This window comes from Camarhynchus parvulus, chromosome 1A (assembly GCF_901933205.1).
Source record: "Camarhynchus parvulus chromosome 1A, STF_HiC, whole genome shotgun sequence".
NCBI classification, from domain to species: domain Eukaryota; kingdom Metazoa; phylum Chordata; class Aves; order Passeriformes; family Thraupidae; genus Camarhynchus; species Camarhynchus parvulus.
In genome coordinates this window covers 55933972-55955113 of record NC_044586.1, presented here as the reverse complement: position 1 = coordinate 55955113, position 21142 = coordinate 55933972, and the positions used below count along the sequence as shown (strand labels likewise).

General features: G+C 42.3%; 1 protein-coding gene across 2 annotated transcripts in view; it reads left to right on the top strand.

Annotated features, from left to right (window-relative positions):
* The first annotated feature begins 385 nt into the window (after positions 1-385).
* SLC2A13 (solute carrier family 2 member 13) overlaps positions 386-21142 on the top strand; it is a 142241-nt gene continuing 121484 nt past the window's right edge. The window contains exon 1 of one of the 2 annotated variants that reach the window (XM_030959456.1): positions 386-1207. In XM_030959456.1, coding sequence (XP_030815316.1) covers positions 661-1207 — 547 coding nt within the window. In that variant the 5' untranslated portion in view covers positions 386-660. The remainder of the gene's footprint in view (positions 1208-21142) is intronic. The other variant, XM_030959455.1, reaches the window with a different exon arrangement.

The window sequence follows — 21142 nt, the reverse complement described above, 5'->3', positions numbered from 1 at the left end:
CGGAACGCTGTCTCCGTTCAAACGATCCACCTCTTAAGCAAACTGCGATCCTTACGCGCCCGGCACCCGGACAGCGCTCCCCAGGCAGTGCGGAAACCGCGCGGGGGGCAGCCCCGGCCGGCGGCCCCTGCTCCTCATGCAGACAGGGGCTGCCAGCGGGAACAGCTCCGCGGGCTCCAGGACCGGCCCCCGGGCTTGCGTGGCGCCCAACCGCCCAGGGCTTCCTTCCCGGCTTCCCTCCCGACTTCCTTCCTGGCCCCAGCGCCACTGCCAGCCCCGCCACCCGCGAGTGAGCGCGGCGGGGACGCTCGGTGCGCAGGCGCTCCGGGCCGCGCCTGCCCCGTGCCGCGTGCGGCGGGTGGGGGGACGGCCGAGCCCGCCCCTGCGCCCGCCGGGCCGCGCTCGGCGCTGTCCCCGCCTGCCTCCGCCTCCAGCTCCGCCCGGGCGCTGGGAGCGGCGGCAACTTCCCCTCAAGTCCGCCCGGTGGCGGGGGGGATGATGCGACCCAGCTGAGCGCGGCCCGAGAGGGGCGGGCGCGCTGAGAACGGGCAGCGTCGGCAGCAGCGGCAGCCCCGCCGCCCTAGTCTGAGTAGCCCGGCAGCCGCCCGCCTCAGCCCCCTGCCCTCCCCCGGTCGGGGCGGGAGCCGCCGCGGCCGTCCCATGTCCCGCAAGGCCAGCGATAATGTGGAGTATACGCTGCGGAGCCTGAGCAACCTGATGGGCGAGAAGAGGCGGCGGCAGGCGGACGGGTCCGCCGGCTCGGGCGCGGCGGCGGGCGAGCGGAGCCTCATCGCCGCCGAGTCCTGCTCCAGCCTCAACAGCGCGGCGTCGGGCGGAGAGCTGGAGCGGGCGGCGCGGCGCCAGTTCCAGCAGGACGAGACCCCCGGCTTCGTCTACGTGGTGTCGGTCTTCTCCGCCCTGGGGGGCTTCCTCTTCGGCTACGACACCGGCGTGGTGTCGGGCGCGCTGCTCCTCCTCAAGAGGGAGCTCAACCTGGACGCGCTCTGGCAGGAGCTGCTCGTCTCCAGCACGGTGGGCGCCGCCGCCCTGTCCGCCCTGGCCGGTGGCGTCTTGAACGGGCTGTGCGGCCGGCGGCCCTGCATCCTGCTGGCCAGCGGCCTCTTCACGGCGGGGTCCGGCGTGCTGGCCGCCGCCCGCGACAAGGAGACGCTGCTGGCGGGACGCGTGGTGGTGGGGCTGGGCATCGGTGAGTGCCGCACCGCCCCGCCCGGCTCCCTCCCCCGTGGAGACCCGGCTCTTGCCCGGCGGGGGCAGCGCTCCCCCGGGGCAGGTTTAACCGAGCCGGGAATCGCCCGTCCCTGCACGCCCGCAAACCCCTTGCGGTGAAGCAGAAGGCGGAGTAGTCCCGGAGTGCCCAAGGCTGGGGAGCTGGCGAGGGGAACGCGTGGCTGAGCGAGGTCCGGGCGGGGTCCCATGGCCATTGCAGCGGGGTGTGCAAGGGGACGGGGTGTGCGCTTGCCCTCTTTTACTACAGGTGGTGTAGTCCTGCCCCGTTGCTGGGACAGTTGTCTATTTTCTGTACGATGAGGATGGTCTCGCATCCTTCCTACGGTTTCATGTTTAGGGTGGTCTGTCAGTGTCCGCACCGCACGCCGCAGGCTTTGCATTTGAGGGGGTTCTGGAAGTCAGGGGCGAGGAGATCACGCCTGTCTTTCTGAACTGTAAATACCTCTACTGGTTCCCAGCATAGCTTTACTTGGGCACTAAAGGAATGCCTCTGGGGCAAAATGAGGTCGTAATCTCCCTGGTTTGAATAAGTTAACGCTTGCTTTGGAAGGCTTTGGATTTCATTAATGATATACTGAACGTGGATCAGCTGCTCTTTATTTGCCTTCCTATATGGGTTGCAAGCAGTGGGTTCTCGTAAAACTTTGTAGTTGTTCCAAGGAACTTGCAGTGATGAGGACTGTTTTCTCTGACCTATGAGACTGGTTTCTCTGCCGACTATATCCTAAATAGCCCTCAAGTTTGAGTTGCTCTTCAGCTTCAGCTGCTATCCTATCTGGCAGTAATTGGATTATACTCATCATCTAAGATAGGCTGTATGAGGTTAATCAGAATTCTTGGACTATTGTAGGCATAGTCTTGCATCCCTTTCTATCTGAAAGCACAAGGACAAATTGAGAACTAAATTTTCGTCTGTGTAGCAAAGTTATGTTTCTTAGCCATTGGATAATTTTCTGAGTCCTCAGGCTTGTTATAGACACACTTTCTCTGATGCAAATTGTGGCCTTATTAAGGAAGAAAAGTTAGTGAGTCATAATAAGGGCTGTCAGAAACAAAATTGTCTCCATCCATGAAAAGGCTCATGCTGGTTTTCCCGTACAGCAACATTGGGTTGCAGTTTTCCTACCTCAAATTGGATGGTTCTTTTTTAATTTTTTTCTTTTGAATGCTACCTCTCTGTATGTTTGCTGTTTATTTCTAGACTTTAGACTGCAGAATGTTGATAATACTGGTCATGAAGTTCAGGAGGCAAAGCTAAATTTGACCATGAGATTGCATGGATAACAGGAGTTTTGATGGCAATATGTAGTACATATATTTAGTGGTAGATTCTGAAAATACCAAATGTGATGTCTTTCTATGTTTGTAAAGCTTGTCATATTCCTTTACTGTAACTGTTTACAGTGACAACTTCAGGGGCTGTAGAGAAATGAAATGGATGGATGGTTTGCTTGACTCCTGTGTGTGTGTGTTTTGTAGAGAGACACATAGGCATGTTGGAATTGTCTGACAGTAGTGCAAATAAATGATATTCAAATTGTTGGAGAGATATGAGACCTGGGACTTAATATAATCAATATATAAACAGAAATGAAACCTAGGAGCTGTAGATCTCTTGTGTGCCCTGGGGAGAGCAATCTTTCTTTGGCCTCTGTCCCCACATGAAGGGCAGAAGTGGTGGTTCTGCTGGGACTCTGGAGAGCTGAAGTAAGAAAGGAGAAATATTCTGGGGATTTTGGAGCACAAAGACAATAATTTGTGTTTTAAAAATGCGATGTTTTAACTTTTTTTCTTTTTGCCACTGACTGCTCTTCTTTATGTGATGTAGCTCAGAGCCAGAAACAAAGCTTTACCTCAGGTTGCTGTGATTAAGCGTGACAAGGGACTCCAGGAATTGCAGAGTCCAGTTGTAACATGGTTTGTTTTACAAAAGAAAAAACCTGTTGTGGTTCAAAGCTGTTCTCATATAGCAAACTGGAACAGTCTCTACATTAAATCCCCCACCAGAGGGAGCCTAGATAATTTAATGAAGGCATTAGAAATTGGTGGAAGTTTTTTCTTCCCTTTCATCTCTTGGAGACTTCTGACTATCATTTTACTGCCCAAAGTGAGCCAGAACTTCCTAGTGTTGGTGTGAGAAGTCTGTTCAGTAATGTGACACTTCAGCAATAATGCAAACTGCTAAAATGTGGGGGTGCAGTGTTGTAGTGTTACGAATGCTTTCCTATCTGAAAACCAGTAAAAACTTCTTAACTGTGTATAATTTTATACCTTTCTTAGGTTTCTTTCCTGTAGCTCTCTGCAAATTGCCCATCAGAAGATCTCCTCCAGATACACGTGGGTTTTTTTGCATTTACTAAGTGAATTACTGTGTTATGATCAGTACTGTGGTGCTGTAAAAGCAGATGTGGTGATGTTCCTTCTGCCCTTCCTGGTTGCAGGGTAGATCAGTGTTAATTTTGTCTGTGTGAGAAAATGGCTATTTTTCTTGTGACTGTGATTTATAAAGGAATAAACTTTCAAGGATGAAAACCAGAGGATATTTGCTGAAATGAGGAACATCTCTCATTTGTCTGTCTTGTCCATTTTTTACCGTTTTCCTTAGAGCTGTTTTGAAATGGAAAAACTGTCCTTTTTCTGCAGCCATTACAGAACGAGATGTTTCTGGAAATAAAGACTTTCTCTCAAGGACAAGCCTAAATCCTCTTTTATTGTGAATGTTGAATAGATTTTTATGGTGGAAACCTTTATGTTCCCTTTCTGTCCCTCTTTCCCTCAGTATTAATACAAAATATAGAGAATGCATAAAAAGGGAAAACATGTTCAGCATGAGCTTAGAATATTCTTAGATCTTTTCAGATCTGAATTTCTAAATACATAGTTCATGACAGCTGCAGGCTAAATAGCTTAAGAACAAGGTTGTGGCTGTTAGTCCCTCCCCATTTCCAAGCAGTTCTGGTGTTCTGGACTCTTTAGGAATTTATCTGAGCCAGATGTCAGGAATGCAGTACTTGGACAGATATTCATTACAGCAAATGGGGGCAAAATCCAAACATTTAAGAAATTGGATTGCATGAGCTTGGTAACACTTAGTATGAGCTTAGCTAGGTAAAGAAGTCATTGGTACAAAGTGTGTTTGGACCTTTGGCATCGGATAATGGTGAAGGCCTCCTCCTGTTGTGTTGGCTGCTGTCGTTTGGCTACTGTGCTTGACAGGAAAGCTGGGTTCTTCACTTGGGTCATATTTGGTCTGTCCCAAAGCCTGAGGACGGGCCAGAACTGAAACAATGAAAGCAAGAACCAGGTATGACTGGAGATAGGAGTTATATCTACTGAACACTTGCTGTCTTGAGAAGGAAGGCGAAGAGTGAGAAGAGTAATCACTGGGGCTAAAGCAGCAGAGACTAGAAAGGATAATAATAAACAGCCATATTTGCAAAATCACTTCTTTCTTGGGCTGTGATCAGTCCAATGTCCTAATTTGCCTGAACCCTTTGGCCATGGTTTGCCAACAGCTCATCTGTCTGCAATGGGAGTTGTTTATCCTTCTGCCTACTGGGGATGCTGAAGGTTTTACAGCTGGTGTAGGTGGGTGTTGGCATGGTGCTTCAGGGAGTGAGCTGTTCAGGTTACTTTTTCAAGAACAGTTGCATACCACCTGTGGAAGGAAAGCAGTTTGAGCAGAGTTCCGGAAGTGACAGCATTGAGCTTGCTCCTCCATAGCTGATCTCTGTCTTGATGTACAATCATTAGCTGGATAATTAGATACTCCTGTCTTGTTTGGCATGCAGAATAAATGGTGCTCAATTAATGATCAGCTTTTCAGGTTTTGTTTTCTTGCTGAATGTGTGGCTTAGGCATTACTTAATGCACACATTACCCAAGCTCTCATGAAAGCAGAGTTACTTAGGATTACAGTATGTGTGTTACTGAGTCTGCAGTGCAATGGGGACCTGCCTGGTTAGGTGCATTGTCTTCTCCTTGACTCCTGTCTTTCATATATGAGGTTTCTTCACAGTGTAAGCCTACTGCTCAGTGTGCTCAAAATGTCTCTAGTATTTTTTTGAAAGGCTATATTTGAATCTGACATATGTAGTGCATCTGGTAGCATCTTTTGACTACATATGTAGGTCATTTTCTGAGCAGAGGAAGCAAGACTGTACACAGAATGAGGCAGGAGTGAAAAGTTCTGGCATATGGTTGTGGCTCCCCTGGTGGGGTTGGCTTCTATTGACAATAAGGTTCAATGCCAAATGACAAAAATAACCAAATTTATCCAAAGGACTTGCATCGTGTAGTACAAACTCTGTATGATATTTGAAGTGGTTAAATAAAGGTCTGCCATATAATCTGGACTACTAGATATGCTGTGGAAATACTAGAAAATACCTGGTATGACATGTTGCCTATGAAAGATGAGCATATGTGTGCTGGTTTTTATTACTACTTTTTTTCTTTTTTTAAATATGACTGAGCTTTTTCAGGTATTTTTCAGTGTATTTTTATCTTGGAAAACCAGACTTAATCTTCTCATCCTCCCTCAGCAACCTGATATGGGAAGCTCTGAAGCTTCAGTCTGTTTTTATAACTGAGTGTCCACCAGGTTTTTTTAAAGGAGTTAATACCTTGGTGCATTTTGGAGTCACCCTCAACCCACAAATATGCTGTGTTGCTTCTGACAGATGTTTGTAATTTTCAGTCCAGAGGTTCATAGCTATTTTTACCTCTGGAGACAGTGGTTTGTTAGTATAAGCTGGCAGTAGGGATGGAGGGGGATGGAGAGACAAATTTCTGGGTTGTTGCAATTGATTCTTGTGCTGTCACTGCCTGCAGATGGTCACCCAAGCTTCCAGGATCTAAAGGTACTGACATTACTGTGTGTGCTCAGGATTGAATCTCTGTATTTTAGGAGATTAATCTATTCTTGTGCAAAAGCATCTGGAAGGATACATTAGCTTCTGATTGGAGCTGAAATCTTTCAGGGTACCAGGATTAATTTAAGATTAAAAACTGTATATTTTGAAGTCCTCTAATTTTGTGTGCCTTGGACAGGATACACAGTACTATGCTCAGTTCACTGTCATGTCAATAAGCACTGACTCCATTAATGTTTTGTCTGATGGTGTAATACGAAAATCAGCAATTTACACAGGAATGTTGCTATCTTATATTAAGTGACCATTTCAGAATACAATGTTAAGTACACAGAGTTACATCTAAGAGAATTTTTGGGTTTTTTTATTTTTCTGGACACTCTTTAAAGTCATAAAGGAGGTGTTTTGGCCTTTTTGCTATTGTTTTTATTTAACTTAAGAAATAAATAAATTCCCATAGTTCATAAACCTTGAATTTATTTTCTGTCTTTAAAATATGGGAATTTTTCTAAAATAATTTTCCCTGTACTTGGTCAAACTGTTCTGTTAAAACATAATCCCTGTTGCATTAAAAGTATCTTTGTTTATTTTGGAAAAATATAGAAAGCATCCATTTCATAGGTGACATAAAATTGAAATTATGGTCTTCTTACTCCTGATTAAAAGGCAACTTGAAGGAAGCTTGTAGTGTTAAACACAAGTGTTTCCTTACCTTGAAAAATTCATGTGGGCACTGTAGGTGGGATTATTTTCAGAATGCTTTGTTTGCTACAGGAAACAGTAGCATCCACTTACTGTGATGTAAGAGAGAGCAAATTGTTCAGCTGGAACTACTGGGTCTGAGTGACTTGTTTGGCTGAAGTTTGCCCAGTCCTGTCAGCAGAGGCACAAGTCAGGATAACTGGGGACAGTCCAAGCAGCAGATTGGAGGTGCTGGCTGCTGTCTTGTGCTCTGCACTGTCAGAACTTGCACCTAATTTTTTTTTTCTGAGCATAGTAATCTGTACTTTGCCATTTGTATTCTGAGAAGCAATGAAAAAAGAAAAAGAATTGCTGAAAGGTGGTGCTGAAAAGAAGAGGTCTTTTAAATTATGTTTTTCCTTATCTCATTATGAGTAGACTTCAAGATTAATTACAGCAGATGTATGCTCTTAAGGGGAGTTTTATAGAATATATCTTATTTTAAAATACATTATTTTATTTCAAAAATAGTATTTTAAGAATCTTAGGGATTATTACATTCAAATATGGTAAGCCTTTGGGTTGCCAGTCCTACAGAAGTCTTGAAAATTGGTGATTCCTAGTTAGGATGGTTGGACTCAAAGTGAGAAACTGTGGCTGTGTGTGTGCTGGCACCACAGAGGTATAATGGGTCTGATGGATAGCTTTGTTTGCAAAAGTGCTTTATGGGTCTTCATCAGTGGGCTTTCACATCTGACCTGTACAATCAGTGTTCTGGTGTGAAGCTTGTGAAGAGCATGGGTCTGCATTGAGCTGCTGGAAGCCTGAAACCAGTGACTGAGGAACATCAGGAGAGCACAGTTCCACCTTTGGGCTTTTCTTTGCAATGATTATGCCTCTGAACAGGTATCAAGAGAAGCAGTTGTTAATTCTGTTGTGGAGATCTTGTGTAACATGGCTCTGGATGAGTCTGGAGCCATCTGATTACTTTAGCTAAACTCTCCGTAAGTCTTTTGGTCAACTTGGGTGCAAACTCTTCTAAAATGTATTTTGCACGTGATAGTTGTAGAAATGAAGGTTTAAAAGCACACGTTCCTGTTCTTTCTGTTTCTGATCTTCCTCTGATTTGTTGTCAGATTTAGACTGTTTTTGTAAAGGATTTATTCAAAGTAAATGCATGTTCTGAAGGGGATTTTTTCCTAGGTGGTTTCTTATTTTGGCTTTTTATATACCCAGTCACTGAACGTAGGTTTCTTAGCTCAGACAGTCTGTCTCTCCTTCCTTCACAATCCCTTCCAGACATGCTACTGGCACAGATGAAATGCCACACAGTGACCCCAGAGCCCCGCTCCCCCTCTAGCTGGCTGTGGATGGGCCACAACATGCTTTCAGCCATGGGGTGGGCCAATGTGTTCCCACTTTTCCCGAGGTTTGGTCTCTTGCTCAGCTGAACAGTAAGGGTGTCTGCCTCACCTGGAGTTGGAGACAGACTTGCTTTTGTGTTCCTCCCTTTCAAACCACAGATTCTTGTTTGGAGTCCCCATGAGTGCCCTAGGGATTGCACTTGAGTTGACTTTCTTTGGACTTCTGCCATCATTTCATGTGACTGTGTGCTGGTGAGCTCAGACATTGAAGCAGTTGTGTAAATTTAATAAAAAGAGGTGTATGTTTATTGAAAACTGCAACTTTTTGCCTTTACCTTGGGCTTGTCCTTTAGTTGTCGCTCAGTGTTTTTTTCCCCCTCCTCTGTAGATGGGTTTTTTAGTTGTGTGTATTCAGGAGTTGTCAACCCAGCTTCTCTGCCTGAACTTTTCTTCCACCCTCCTCCTTGATTTTTCCAGTGTAATTCAGCAAGGGAGCAGCTCTCTGGAGTAGGTTTGTCCTCTGTGACTAATGTGAGTGGCTTCTTAGTTCTCATTAGAGCTGATGTTTTCCAGGACCACCTGGCACTGACCTGGGGGCTCATCCTTTGTGAGTGTTCTACAGCAACAAGCATATTCTACTCCTACTCCTGAGGGACAAGACAACTTCCAGCCAAAAAAATTTTCCAGGCAGTAATACCTGATGCTTTTAGCACACGGGCTGTCAGACACTGCAAGGCTGAGCAGTCTTCAGGGAGAAGTAAGGATTCCCTTTCTTCTCCCTGAAGGCCTGGCAATTGCTTCAGGTGTCAGTTCTAGAACTTTCTGGTGTCTTTTCAACACTGTATTTGGGAAGGTCTGATTTCCACAAGTCTCATCTCAAGTGGAGGCTTTGAGGCGCTCTCTAATCTAATGAACAGCCAGCCAAGCACATACAGCTGCATGCTCAGTTGTCTCTGAGGCAGGAGTGAAGTGGCTGTCAATCTCCAGATGATAGACACAAAATCAGGAGATGCCAGAAATGGTGGAGAACCTGCTATGTAAATAAAAATGTGTAGCTAAAATTAAAGTCACCTTGACATCACCATATTTTCATAGTCTAGACAAAATTAAATAGTTCTAGAAAGTTGGTGCCATAAGTGGGAGCCCTATGGCAAGAGTTTTCAAGCCTTTTCCCAGAAGTGGGAGTTTCTGCAGGCTAACCTGCAGAAACAAGAAGTAACAGCCCTTTTGTTTCCCTTTTCATTTGTTTGGGAGCCTCATGTACATGTTTTTCTGTACTGTTGCTTCTCTTGAAAGGGAAGCAAAACCAGTGATTGTGGTTTTAATGTGTCTATGCATATAATCACTTTGGGAAAAGATTGTTTTCCAGCAGCTGGAAGTATTAGGTATGTGTTTGTGTTTAGCCACAGCTCTTCTACTTTTCTGCCTTTCTCTGGAAATACAGGGGATGCATTCTAAGTTGGAAAGAGCAGAAAAACCTGCCTGGGATTACACAGGTTGAATTGCCCATGCTGTGGCCTTGTAAATAGGGAATGTGTTCTGCTGAGTGCTGCTCTGAGAAACATCTACTGAATTGATTTCTGGCATGTGCCAGTGGAAGAATCTTTTTAATTTCTGTTTGCTCATAAGAAATTGTCTCCTGTTCCTTCTCCTAAATACTTTTTCTGTGCAAGAACCCTACAAAGACTGACCAATCTTCCTTTCTTAGTAACACTGGATAGTTCTCTAGGTATGTTGTCATAGTTTTAGCACTCCTGCTCTTGGTTCACCAGATAAGAACTTTGAACTTAGGCCTGCTTGGAGGTGCCAATAATTTGAACTTTAAATCCATCTTGAACTGACCACACTTCTAATAAATAGGTGGATATCTAAGTTTGCATTGGGTTGTTGGTTCTTTTCTGACTGTCTTCTTTCCTTCAAGTTGAGAGTCATAAAAGCATGAGGGTGACCTTAGTGTCATTAAATAACTTCATGTTGTTAGGAGTGATATGTTGCTGTCGGAGCAGTGCCATTGTTCATAAGCCATCAATTACTTTATTCTAATAGAGAAATTACTGGTTTAAGTATTTGTCATTGGTATTAAATATTGAACACTATAGCAGTTGTCTTGATTTGTGTCTTTCCCTGATCTATCTTCTGCAGTTCACCAGCTCTTGCTTTTGCATCTCTCTCATTTCCAAGGGCAAGAGATGAGGAGATCTGGAATGCAGTACCAGAGCTGTGCCCAGAGGAGCAGGCAGGGAGGAGGAGCACTGCTGCCATCCTGTTCTTATGCCTTGTGGTGCAGTTTAGCCTCAGAAACAAGACCAGACCAGCTGGTGGAAATGGGCAGCTCCTGTTTGTATCCCTCTGATTTCCTCCCTTAAATTACCATTGATTCTTTTTAAAAGCCTGTAATGGTACTACAATACTTGGAGTCTGTGATTCTTTGGAGTTTTTAACTAATATTATGAAAATTCAAACACTATGACCCTTTAGGTTTTACAGTGCTAGTCTTGGAGGAGCTTGCAGTACTTAACCTGGAAAAAATAGAGTTGTTGGTTTACTCTATCATTAGCTTACAAAAATGAATAGGCAGCCAGGATTCAGTAATTTCTTTAGGGAAGAGTGAGATGATCCTGATGCTGAAGACATCTAACTTCTGAGCATGTTGCAATTTTTTTCTCATGCTTTTGTAGCATAAGTTTCACATTCCAGCTGTAAAAATTGTCAATATTCCAATTGTAAAAATAATCAGGCGTTATGAAAAAAAGCTACTATCTTAAAAGTGCCTAAAGAAATTCAGAAGCAAAACCTCTTTATTGAAGCTAATAAATATACTTAATAAAGTACTTATGAGATTTTTATAGGAAGAGTGGTAGTTAACTAAATAAATTATGATGAAAGCCATGACAAGAAGGCTGGAGCAACTTCAGCAATCTAGAAATATAACAAGCACAGAGCCTACATGAGGTGTTGGAGCCAGGGAATATTTTTACTGCCTCTTTGAACATCTCACTGGAGTGCAATTGGGAACAGGGAGAGCTGGGAGTCTAAATTCTTGTATAGCTGGTGGGGGATGGTATACCAGAATCCCAGAGTCAGAGGACTCAAGTCAGATTTAGTGCTCCTTTTTTCAATAGGTGATAGTAGTAAAGAACAACCCATTCTTATGGCATTTTTTGTGTGTTAAAGGTTCAGGTCAGTGTGCTTTATTTGCTGTTCCTAGTCGTATGAAGACCTACTGTGGCTGTTATTTTGAACTTTTCTGCTCTTAGCTGCCTACCTGGGAAGTTTTGTTTATGAGGTTAAGGAGATAAAAATCATAGGGACCCACCACTAAGTACTTGCTCTCTGATTTGGTTAGTTAATTTTTTTAGGATTGTTGGTTGGAGCTCTGATGGAGAGTGTGGAGAATCTAACATCTGAGGAAGGCAATGTGGTAATGGATGAACTGGAGCATGGAGGACGTAGTGGATAAGTCCAAAGCTGTGTGTACTTTAAGCATGCACTTCAGCAGATGTTTGCATACAAGTGACCTTTTTTGTTTGTTCACAGGTCCTTGATTATTGGACTGTTGAGGTCAGTAGTAGCTATGTCAGCACAGGAATGGGGAATCTGCCTGAGGGGAAAAGGTAAGACTGGTTTTATTCACTATGGAGTTCAGCTAAGTCTTTTGCCTGGTAGACTCCCCGTTCCTGCATTAATCATAGGTGCTGCTGACCTCACCAGTCCAATTCACATTGGAATAGCTCAGTACAAATGAAATCCAAAGCCACCTGGGCAATTTCAAGATCCTGAAAATAGAGATGGAAATGGCTAAAATGTTGCACATAGGCATTCATGATGTTTTACCCCTAAAATTCAATCACTGTGAGAATATTTTGAGCTTGTACTCGTGTCTCGTTTTGTCCTGTGTGTTGTTCTTGGTTAGGAGGAGAAATAAAGCACAGATCCTTCCTCTTGTAATGATTGACTGGTGTGTTCTTGGAAAAAATCATTGGTGCATTTAGCAGAAACGTGGGCACACATTGAGTACAGCATTACACAAATAATGTTAACTTCTCTTTTAGTGAGTGGTAATGTACTTTACTAAGTTCTTTGACAATTTGGATGAGAAGATACTATTTATCATAAAATCTAGCATTATGTAGGGCACAATATTTGCTGCACCTGTGTGGTCTGTGTGATTTCCTCTGTGCATCTTGCCATCCTGCAGGTTTAGGGCTTCACTCCACTCCTGACCCCTGGAGCAGGTTTTGTAGCTGGGGTACACAAAATATTATCATGTTCAACAGCCTGTGTGCTTCTGAAAAAGGTGGAGTTTCATGGCATGTTTTTTAGGTCATGCTTTGTTGTTTCACCTTCTGTTGTATCTCTGATGGTGACTTTAGAATAAGAAGAGATGCTGTTTGTGCTTTGGCTTTGATTCTGCCTACTCTGTCCCCACCTACTCCTTCCCTTCATTCAAAAGCTGTTTGTTGGATCAGTCTGCAGGCCTCTCCCTGATTCAAAGTTAATTGCTTTCCTGACACCCATGTAATATCTGGGCTATTAATCATTATCCTCTTAGATGTGGAGTGTTTCCTTGCACAGGAGGAAGCAGTACTCCAAGCTTGTTGTGCAGAGTGCAGAGAAGGCTTCTCCTCATAGCTCAAGGCCAGCAGTCCTGTCTCCTCCTGTAATACCAGCTGGATCTTTAGCAGGATCTGAGCCACCTGTTTGGAACAGTTGTGCTTAATCTATTCAGAAGCTAATTCTCAGTAATTCACCTTGCAGTGGTGAAACTTCTAAGGGACTGTGTGCATGTTTTCTGGTGTTCCCTGTCTAGAATATTAGCATGTTTCTGGCTGACTTAATAGAGCCTCTGCTTATGGTTATATGCTCCCTTGTGTGTTTGATCCCTGAGCATGGATTTGTGTGTGTGACTGTTTCAGATGGGTTGTTGGGGCATTAGTCTCCTTGGCAGTGTGCTGGTTGGATGAGGCTGAGCCTGGGCTGCCTGTTAGCCTGCTGTCTCAGGCGTTGGTATTCACTCTGCTTTTCTTCCTGGAGACTCTTCTTGGGATACATGGAATGGAACTGTGCTCGTGTGTTAAGTGTGATGGGGACTTCTTGTGAACTACTTTGCTGCAAACTAGTCAGTTTTTCAGTTTTGCTAGCTGCAATGGCTTCTTACCCCCAAGTTTCTTCAGGGAGTTTCATTTGGGCTGGGATGTAGGGAATTCAGTCCTTGCACTGGTGCATAGAAGGTTCCAGAAGGAACTGGAAGTGTGAGTGCTAAAGCAGCACTCTTTGAACTTCAGTAATTCATCTGCCATGCTTGTCTTTCCTGGCCCATGTTGGTGAGAAACAATGTCTGATCCTGGCCTTCTAGACAGCCACAGTGGGAAGTAGGAAGGAATGCAGACATCTGGAGAGTTCCACATGTGCGGGTATGCACAGGAAGAATTGAGTAATTAAATAAAATTCTATTGCTGAGTATTTTAATTAGGAGTTGATTGTATTTTTGTGGTGAGAAAAAAGGAGATTGAAGATGGTTATGCAAGAGGATAGTGTAAAGCAAGTGTACAGATTTTCAGGATTAATGTGTTTGAAACAGATTCTGCAGCTGTGCTCTGGGGGACAGGAGAAGATATGAAGAATGGCTTTGGGGTATGGGGCCATTCTTTCTGCTTTTAGTGGCTGATACTGCTGACAACTAGAAATACAAACCAAAGAACACTCAGAACAACTGTGAAAAGGAGACAGAGTAAAGCAAACACTTCTCAACCTATTATTGCTTTAGGGATACATGAAAGGTAGATCTCAAGATGACAAGCAGTAGATATTTAAAGTGCTGAAAGCACACGCTGCATTGGAAACATAGTCCATGAGGAGCTTTTCTAGCTGTTATATTACTGCAGTGGGTTACAAGTATTAGGGGGGAGGATTCTGTTATTAAGGAGGTTATCTTTGGTGACAGGAAGAGTAGCATTCTGCTGGAGCAGTTTATTCCCAACCTCATTGACAACAGCCTGTCATCAACATGTGTGCTTTGCAATGGCTAGTAAAATTTTATGGGGAAAATACTGTGGTTTTATTACTTTCTTACTGTATGCAAGTATAAATAATACTAACTTGGCAGGCAGGAGAGGACAGTGACTAATTCAGAGATCCAGTCACCTATGAGCCTGTTTTGTGCTTCATTGAAGGTTCCTAGCCTTTATTAGAAGCTATCAGAACTGGTTCCATTCCTACTCACAGTTACTTTATTAGTGCTCAGTTTAATGATTCTCCCCCAGTGGGTAATTAATTCTGCTTTCTGGTGTTGCTCTCTTGCAGTATTGTCAGCAGTCCCTACCTTTTGTTTTGGGAAATAAGAAAGAGCAAGTAGGCCAAAAATGTTATAAAATGTAAAAAAGTGATTTTTACTTTTGAGTGGAAATTCAATTATATGTAGCTAGGTTTTACCATAATTGATGTTTCAATTAAATCGTATATGAAGATTTAATTAAATACTTTAATTAAAAAATCAGGTGAAATGTGATATAGGGAAAATCAAGATGGGAGATAGTAATTACTCAATAGAGTTTCTTTGGAATGAGTTCTGTGAGGATTCAGGCATCCTTCCCTGCTCTGGTCTAAGACTTTTCAGTTATCCTCAAGTATGGAAATTTCTTAATAAATTTTTCTCAGTGAAGGTGGAGTAATGCTGTAATCACAGGGCTTGCAAAGTCTGTTTTTCAGAGAGATCCTGGATTTAGTTATTTTTGTCAGTGGTAGCTTGTGCATGAATCTTTTCCCTTAAAGCTTGAACCTTAAATGAGAATGTCTTGTCACTTCGAAGAAGAATGTGGCTTCATTTTTAACTATAAACTTTTCAGTTTTAAGGATGGAATCCACTTCTAAGTGGGCACAGGTATGAAGGAGTTAAAATTTACTACCCTCCAGTAGCTGTGCCTCAAGTGCAAAAAACCTGGGTCACTTGGAGGCTGGCAGACAGCAAACTGAAGCAGTGGAGTATTTCATTGCCCAGCTTGTTATCTGACAGCTTACACTGATTTATTGCAGCTTGTCTAGTGCAAGTCCCAGGAAAAGCAGATTCTATCTTAGAGATACTTGCTGTATCTGTGTTAATTGGAATGGGACTGTCAGATATACTTTTTAAAATTGCAGCACCTAATTTTTCTTAAAATTTCTCATTTTCGCTATTCTCTCACTGTATAGGGGCAACACAGCAGACTGACAGATAGCAGAATCAGTGCAGTGCCCTGAGTTGCAGAGTGGCACTTCAGATACCCATCTTTAGATAACCCCAAGATTAAGAGGAAATAAAGTTATCAAAGTCTTGTATCGCTTAATGAGATTTACCAAGAGCAATGCAGTGTTTGCCCAGCTTTCTCTGTTGGCTGACCTGGAGCTCTGCCTGAATCCTCCCCTGCTAATGTGCCTGGAGAGTGAAAATGGGGCAGGAAAGAGCTGCTCTGCAGGGGACTCAGGAGTTGTGCTTGGTGCCGAGTGAGGACCTAACAAAGTGCGAAGTAACACTGAAGTAAAGCAACTGTTACCAGAATTACATCTGCTGTTTGGAAAATGACTGTCCATCACAATGCATCTAGAGAATTGCTTGCTAGTTGTCAGAAATTGAAAGTCATGAGAGCAACATTTCCCAGAAAGCTCTTTGGCAGTCCATTTCCCTGACAAAATTCAGCAGTAATTTCTTTCCACCTGCAGCATCCATTCACTCCTGGTTGGCTGAGGCTTCCTCAGCTTTTTGTCCCTTAGATGTTGGTAATGGAGTAGTTGATCTGTTCCTTTTTTCCTTTTAGCACTTGACACTACTGTCTTGCTTTTTTCCCCCTTAAGTGCAGCAGCCTTATTCTTCACTTGTAGCTTTTTTTTTTTTTGGTCAATATAAGCCACTGATGGAAGTAAATACACATCAGAAGTGTTGAAAGTAACCTTGTATCCCTTGACAACTTGAATATTACACCATGAGTGCTGCAGTTGTGATAGTCTAGGAGAGCAGTCACAAGTCATTTCCATGTGCAAACCTGTGTGACATTAATTGGCTTAACCCTCTGCTAAGAGCACTCTAATGCAAGATCCTTGTGCTTATAGTTAAAATCCTCTCTGAGACTACCACTTTTCTTGAGAGATCTTTACCTGGGATTCCTCCATAGGATGCTCTTCTATTACAGTTGCATTGCACTGGCACTGAGCAGCTGGTATGGAATGGGTAGCAGGGAAACTCCAGATCATGAGGAGAAGGACACTAGATATCACACTTAATATCTAGGGGCAGCTAGGTATTTAAGCTGAGCTGCTTCTCTTATAGCACAGTGTGCAGCACTGGTTGACTTAACCCATGGGCACTGGGAAAGACCCTGCTCTCCCTGGCATGCAAAATGTGGGTGCTACAGAGAGTACATTGAGGAAGAAGTACTGCACTGATTTCTACCACCCCCACCCTCCAATACTGCAAATATTTCCCCTATGGTCAAAAAGAGGTTTTATTATCTTTACATGGATCACTTGTGTTTGTAGACACAAGGTTGGTTGTACATGAATCTGCTAGTGTAGAAAGAAAGTGAGCAATTGCTGTGATTCCTATATTTTCATTATAACTGTAGTTTTACTTACATTACTGTCATGAGTGCTACTTGCATTATAAAGACATCATTGAAACTTAGATTATAAAATCAAGCCTTAGGCTGTAAAAGGCTTACAAGGTTTTTGTTTATTTTTTAGAGTAATAGTTACAAAACCGTATAACTGATACCTGTCTTCCTACCAGTCATGCTGTTTTCTGCACAAGTGGATAAATGTAGCAATTCCTGTGAAAATATAGTTCTGTGTGTTGAATGTTTGCAATGTATTACCCATGGCAAGCAGAAAATTACTGGGAATATACATTAGACAGACAGTATTTTTTGAATGGCTTTCCTGAATAGGGAATTAAATCATTCAGTGTTATTTTTCTCTAAAATGTTCTTTTGTTTCTCTAAAACACTAAGTTTGCAGTGAGATTAGTCTTTCTAATTTTTATTTTTCTTTTAATTAATTGCAAGTTATAGGTTAGAAAATTGGTTCTTCTGCTCATCTTCATCTGAAGCTTCATGTTTGGGGACAGTTGCTAGACTTTAAACCCAGTGAAACCTAAAGCAGTTTACAGAGAAGTTAACCAGTTTCACTTGTAGAAAGAGGCACTGTTAAAAACAATTTAGGTCTTAGTTGAAGAGTATAACTGTAGCTTTCAGGTATAACCTGAAGGCATGCTTTTGGCTGAGTTCAGCTTCCAAAGCTTGTTCATGTTTATATAGATGTCACTTCCCTTATGATTCTTGTAAGTTGGGTAAAGCATCACTGTAGTAGAATTAGGGAAAAAATGGTTTATAAGCAAAAGTGTAAAGTTAGAAAGAAACATTTGTTTTCTGTATAGCTTTCAAACCATTATCCTTTTCCTCTGAAAATAAAATTTCTCTGCACAGAAAATACGTGCTGATCCTTGAACCACATTCAACCATTTTTCTGGGGTTTTTGATGTGGGATTGTTTTTTTTCAACCATGTAAAGATCGTGTTTATAATGCTGACTTTCTGCCATATATGGGCTATGCAGATAAGCCATGGTGAATCTTTCTGGGTCACTATAAAACCATATTTCCCCGCTGGAAATTGCAGTTTGTGTGGCTGAGTCAGCAGAAAGAGCCAGATTGGCACCCCCAGCCTCTCAGTTAGTGCGTATGGTGATTGTGCCTCAGCACAATTCCGTGCCAGCCACCAGATCCAAAGGCTCCAGTGGCCAGTGGGGAGCTGGGATGGAGATACTCATCCAGATCCCCTGCCTTGCTGGATGGGATGGGGAAACAATTTCTTGTCTGTGCCTGGGGCTGCCTCAGGACCTGGGCACCTTCAACTGCTGATTCTTGCTAGGTGTGAGCAGCACCTACAGTGCAGTCTGCTGGGGCTAGAGAATGTCTACAGAAAAGCTCTGCTTATCTCAATTAGTATTTATTTAAAATGAAACCACTCTTGAAGTAGATCAAGTAGTGCTTGACTTAGGTGTTTATACAAACTGTCATAAAGAAAACTACTATGTTGTATTCATAATTTTCAAGTGAAAAAAAAAAACCTCTTATTTTCGCAAGTGAGAAGTTTTTGCCGTGTGGTAAAAATAAGCGTTGAGTGGTATAAACATCTAGGCTGCTTTGCTCTTTCACAATGAAAGTCTGCATCTTACAATGCAGTTACAGTTTTTTGCAAATAGTTCTTGATCAAAATTAATTCAGAAACAAAACAAATTAGAACTTTTTCCTAGTTGTTTTTGATAGCTTTTACTCACTTTAGGGTTGATTGTTATTCTGCTATTGCTATAATGATTCAAAAATGCATTTCTTCATGATTTCTTGCAAGATTCTGAAATGGGATCTCACAGATATGAGCTACAGGCACAGATTCCCAGTATGGCATTCTCAGTGGGATACTCAGGAACTCAGCCAGCTGGGTGGGGTCTGGCTGGGATTTTCCCAGCCTGGATTAATAGGAAGAGATGGTAGCCATAAAGAATGACTGAACACAGGTAACTAATTCCAGGTGGCTGAGAAGTGTAAACTGACATCTGTAGTGCTGGGTGTGGTCATAGGCTTGGACAGCTGCAAAGAACTTTGCTTCACATTTTCTGGATAATTATCTTGATTATTTTGCCTCTGGTTAATTAAATCCCACTCTCTGATTTTGTCACTCAAGATAAATTCCCTCTTAACATTTTTTTATTTAATTATTATAACTTTGAATAATCTCCACATAATTTTGAATAGACAAAGTTATTTGTTTAGGAATAGTTTCTTCCCAAAATGAGCTGTTCCACAGATAGTGCTACTGTTGAGTTGAATAGGACCCCACAGATGAAGTGGTTCTAACACTTAGAATCATAGAATATCCTCAGTATTTTTTAAATTACTGCCTGTTTGTTATTAAAGATTACTACATTTTTTTTGTAACTCCTAAACTGTTTTCTTTTAATAAACTGAGTAAACTAAGCTTTATTTTACTAAACTTTCATACTGTAGCCTGTAGGTGGTTCTTGTCTGTCTTCCCTCAAGTGTCATGGCTCACTTGTTTCCATTTCATAACCAGAAAATTATTAAAATATTTAAAATATTCCTTGACTTAAAGAATTTCAATGTAGAAAAATCAGTACTGTGATAAATAGTCCCTCCTTGATTATGCTTTGTTGAACATTCATGTCTCTTTACTATATGTGATTACCCTAGGCTGTTCTTCTGAGGTGCTGTCCTGGAGATGGCAGAAAAGGCCTTACTACTTTAATTATGGAGGAATTGTATTCTGTGTTGGCATGTTAATTTTGTTATGAGCTGGGCTTACTTCTGTATCTTTTGAACAAGGGAGAGCTTGAAACTTGAAATTACTCTTGTGGAAAGCTAATACTGTCATCTTGGGACATTGCATATACTCTATGACAGTTGTGGTTGTTTCTACTGGACACAATTTGAGGTTTTCTGAAGTTAAGAAGGATTTTGTTGGTTTGATCCATGCTGATAGCACAAAACAGTAAAAAAACCTTCTTGTGGTCATCAGAAAGAATTATTTATTCAGGCTCATTAAGATATGATTGTTCTATAAATCTGAGACAATATCAACTAGTGAGGAGCTTTATTTGCATTTCTTCAGCTTGCTCTGGTCCTTGACTCCTTCACAGTTGGATGCCACATATTATCATAGGGTTTTGGTTATAATTACGATGTTGCTCACATAGATTTGGGCTGGTGGCCAGTTAGGGATGTAAAGGTCTGGAATTACTTAGTCTATTAGCTGTTCAACAATACAGGTTTTATAGTTATGATGAACCAGCTCTCTACAATTCAGTAAATTAGTGCTAAAATACCAGACTTGAATGAAGGTTGCTGATGTTGAACCCCCATTCTAGAAGAGATGCACCTCAGTCTGTCCGTTACTGTGATCTATGTTCTCATGTGGTTTTGGTGCTGCTGGTTTGTCCAACTGCCCTTGTGCATTTCAGTGCTCTCCTGTAGCTGAGTACAATTGTGCCACAGCTGAAAAATTGACTTCTACTAATCTGACATAGGGGAGATACTAAATGGGGAAGTGTGCTTCCAGTCATCCTTGAAATAACTTTCAGTAAGCAGTTATAAACTGCTGATAATGCCTTTACTGGATATGTGCAGTGGGTGGGAAGCCAAGATATTGGAGAGGACTTGAGCTTTCACTGATATTCACACTCAAGTACACGCTATGCAATGAATATTTTAACTTATCTGCTAGGGAGGTGGTTAGTGTGCTAGAACAGCGTTCAAATGCCCTGCTCTCTCAAGTATTTCCTATTAGCATGTTTAATAAGGCACTCTGTTATCCCCTTAGGTTGACAGTCATTACTGAAAGCTGAAGTGTTAACTGTAACAGCACAAAAGGACTCTGAGACTATAAAAAGGTTTAATTTCTGATTAGGTTGAGCAATATAATTGTAATATGTTGTGGAGCTGTCTGTAGAATAGGAGGTGGCTGATTGTTGACAGCTCCTGCATGTGTGTTTGTGAAAACTGTCTTTGAAAATAAGTGTACTTTGCAGTTAAAATGTATCCCTTACATCAGCAATGGATTTATTTTCTCCACAAACTATTTAAATAGATTCTTCTTTGATGGTAAAGATTATACAGTTATTGTAGAATTTTTCAATTGTTTCAGGAAGTTAACCAGTGTGTTGTCCCTGTCCTCCTGAGTTCTGCTACTCAGATGTGAGCAATGTTCTAAAATTATCAATTGGCAAGAACTCTGGTTTTGTCAGAGTAAAGCAAAAACCTTAAAGTATAATTTTATGGGAACACAACTGAAAGAAAATACTTGATGAAAGTCTTTTTGCCTACATAATGTGACATACTTCTGGGGTCAATCATAGTTCCAAGGCAGTAAATTCAGGTTGCATGTCCAGTATCCAAGATGTAGGACGTTTACCAGATTTCCTGCAAAGTTGCTGT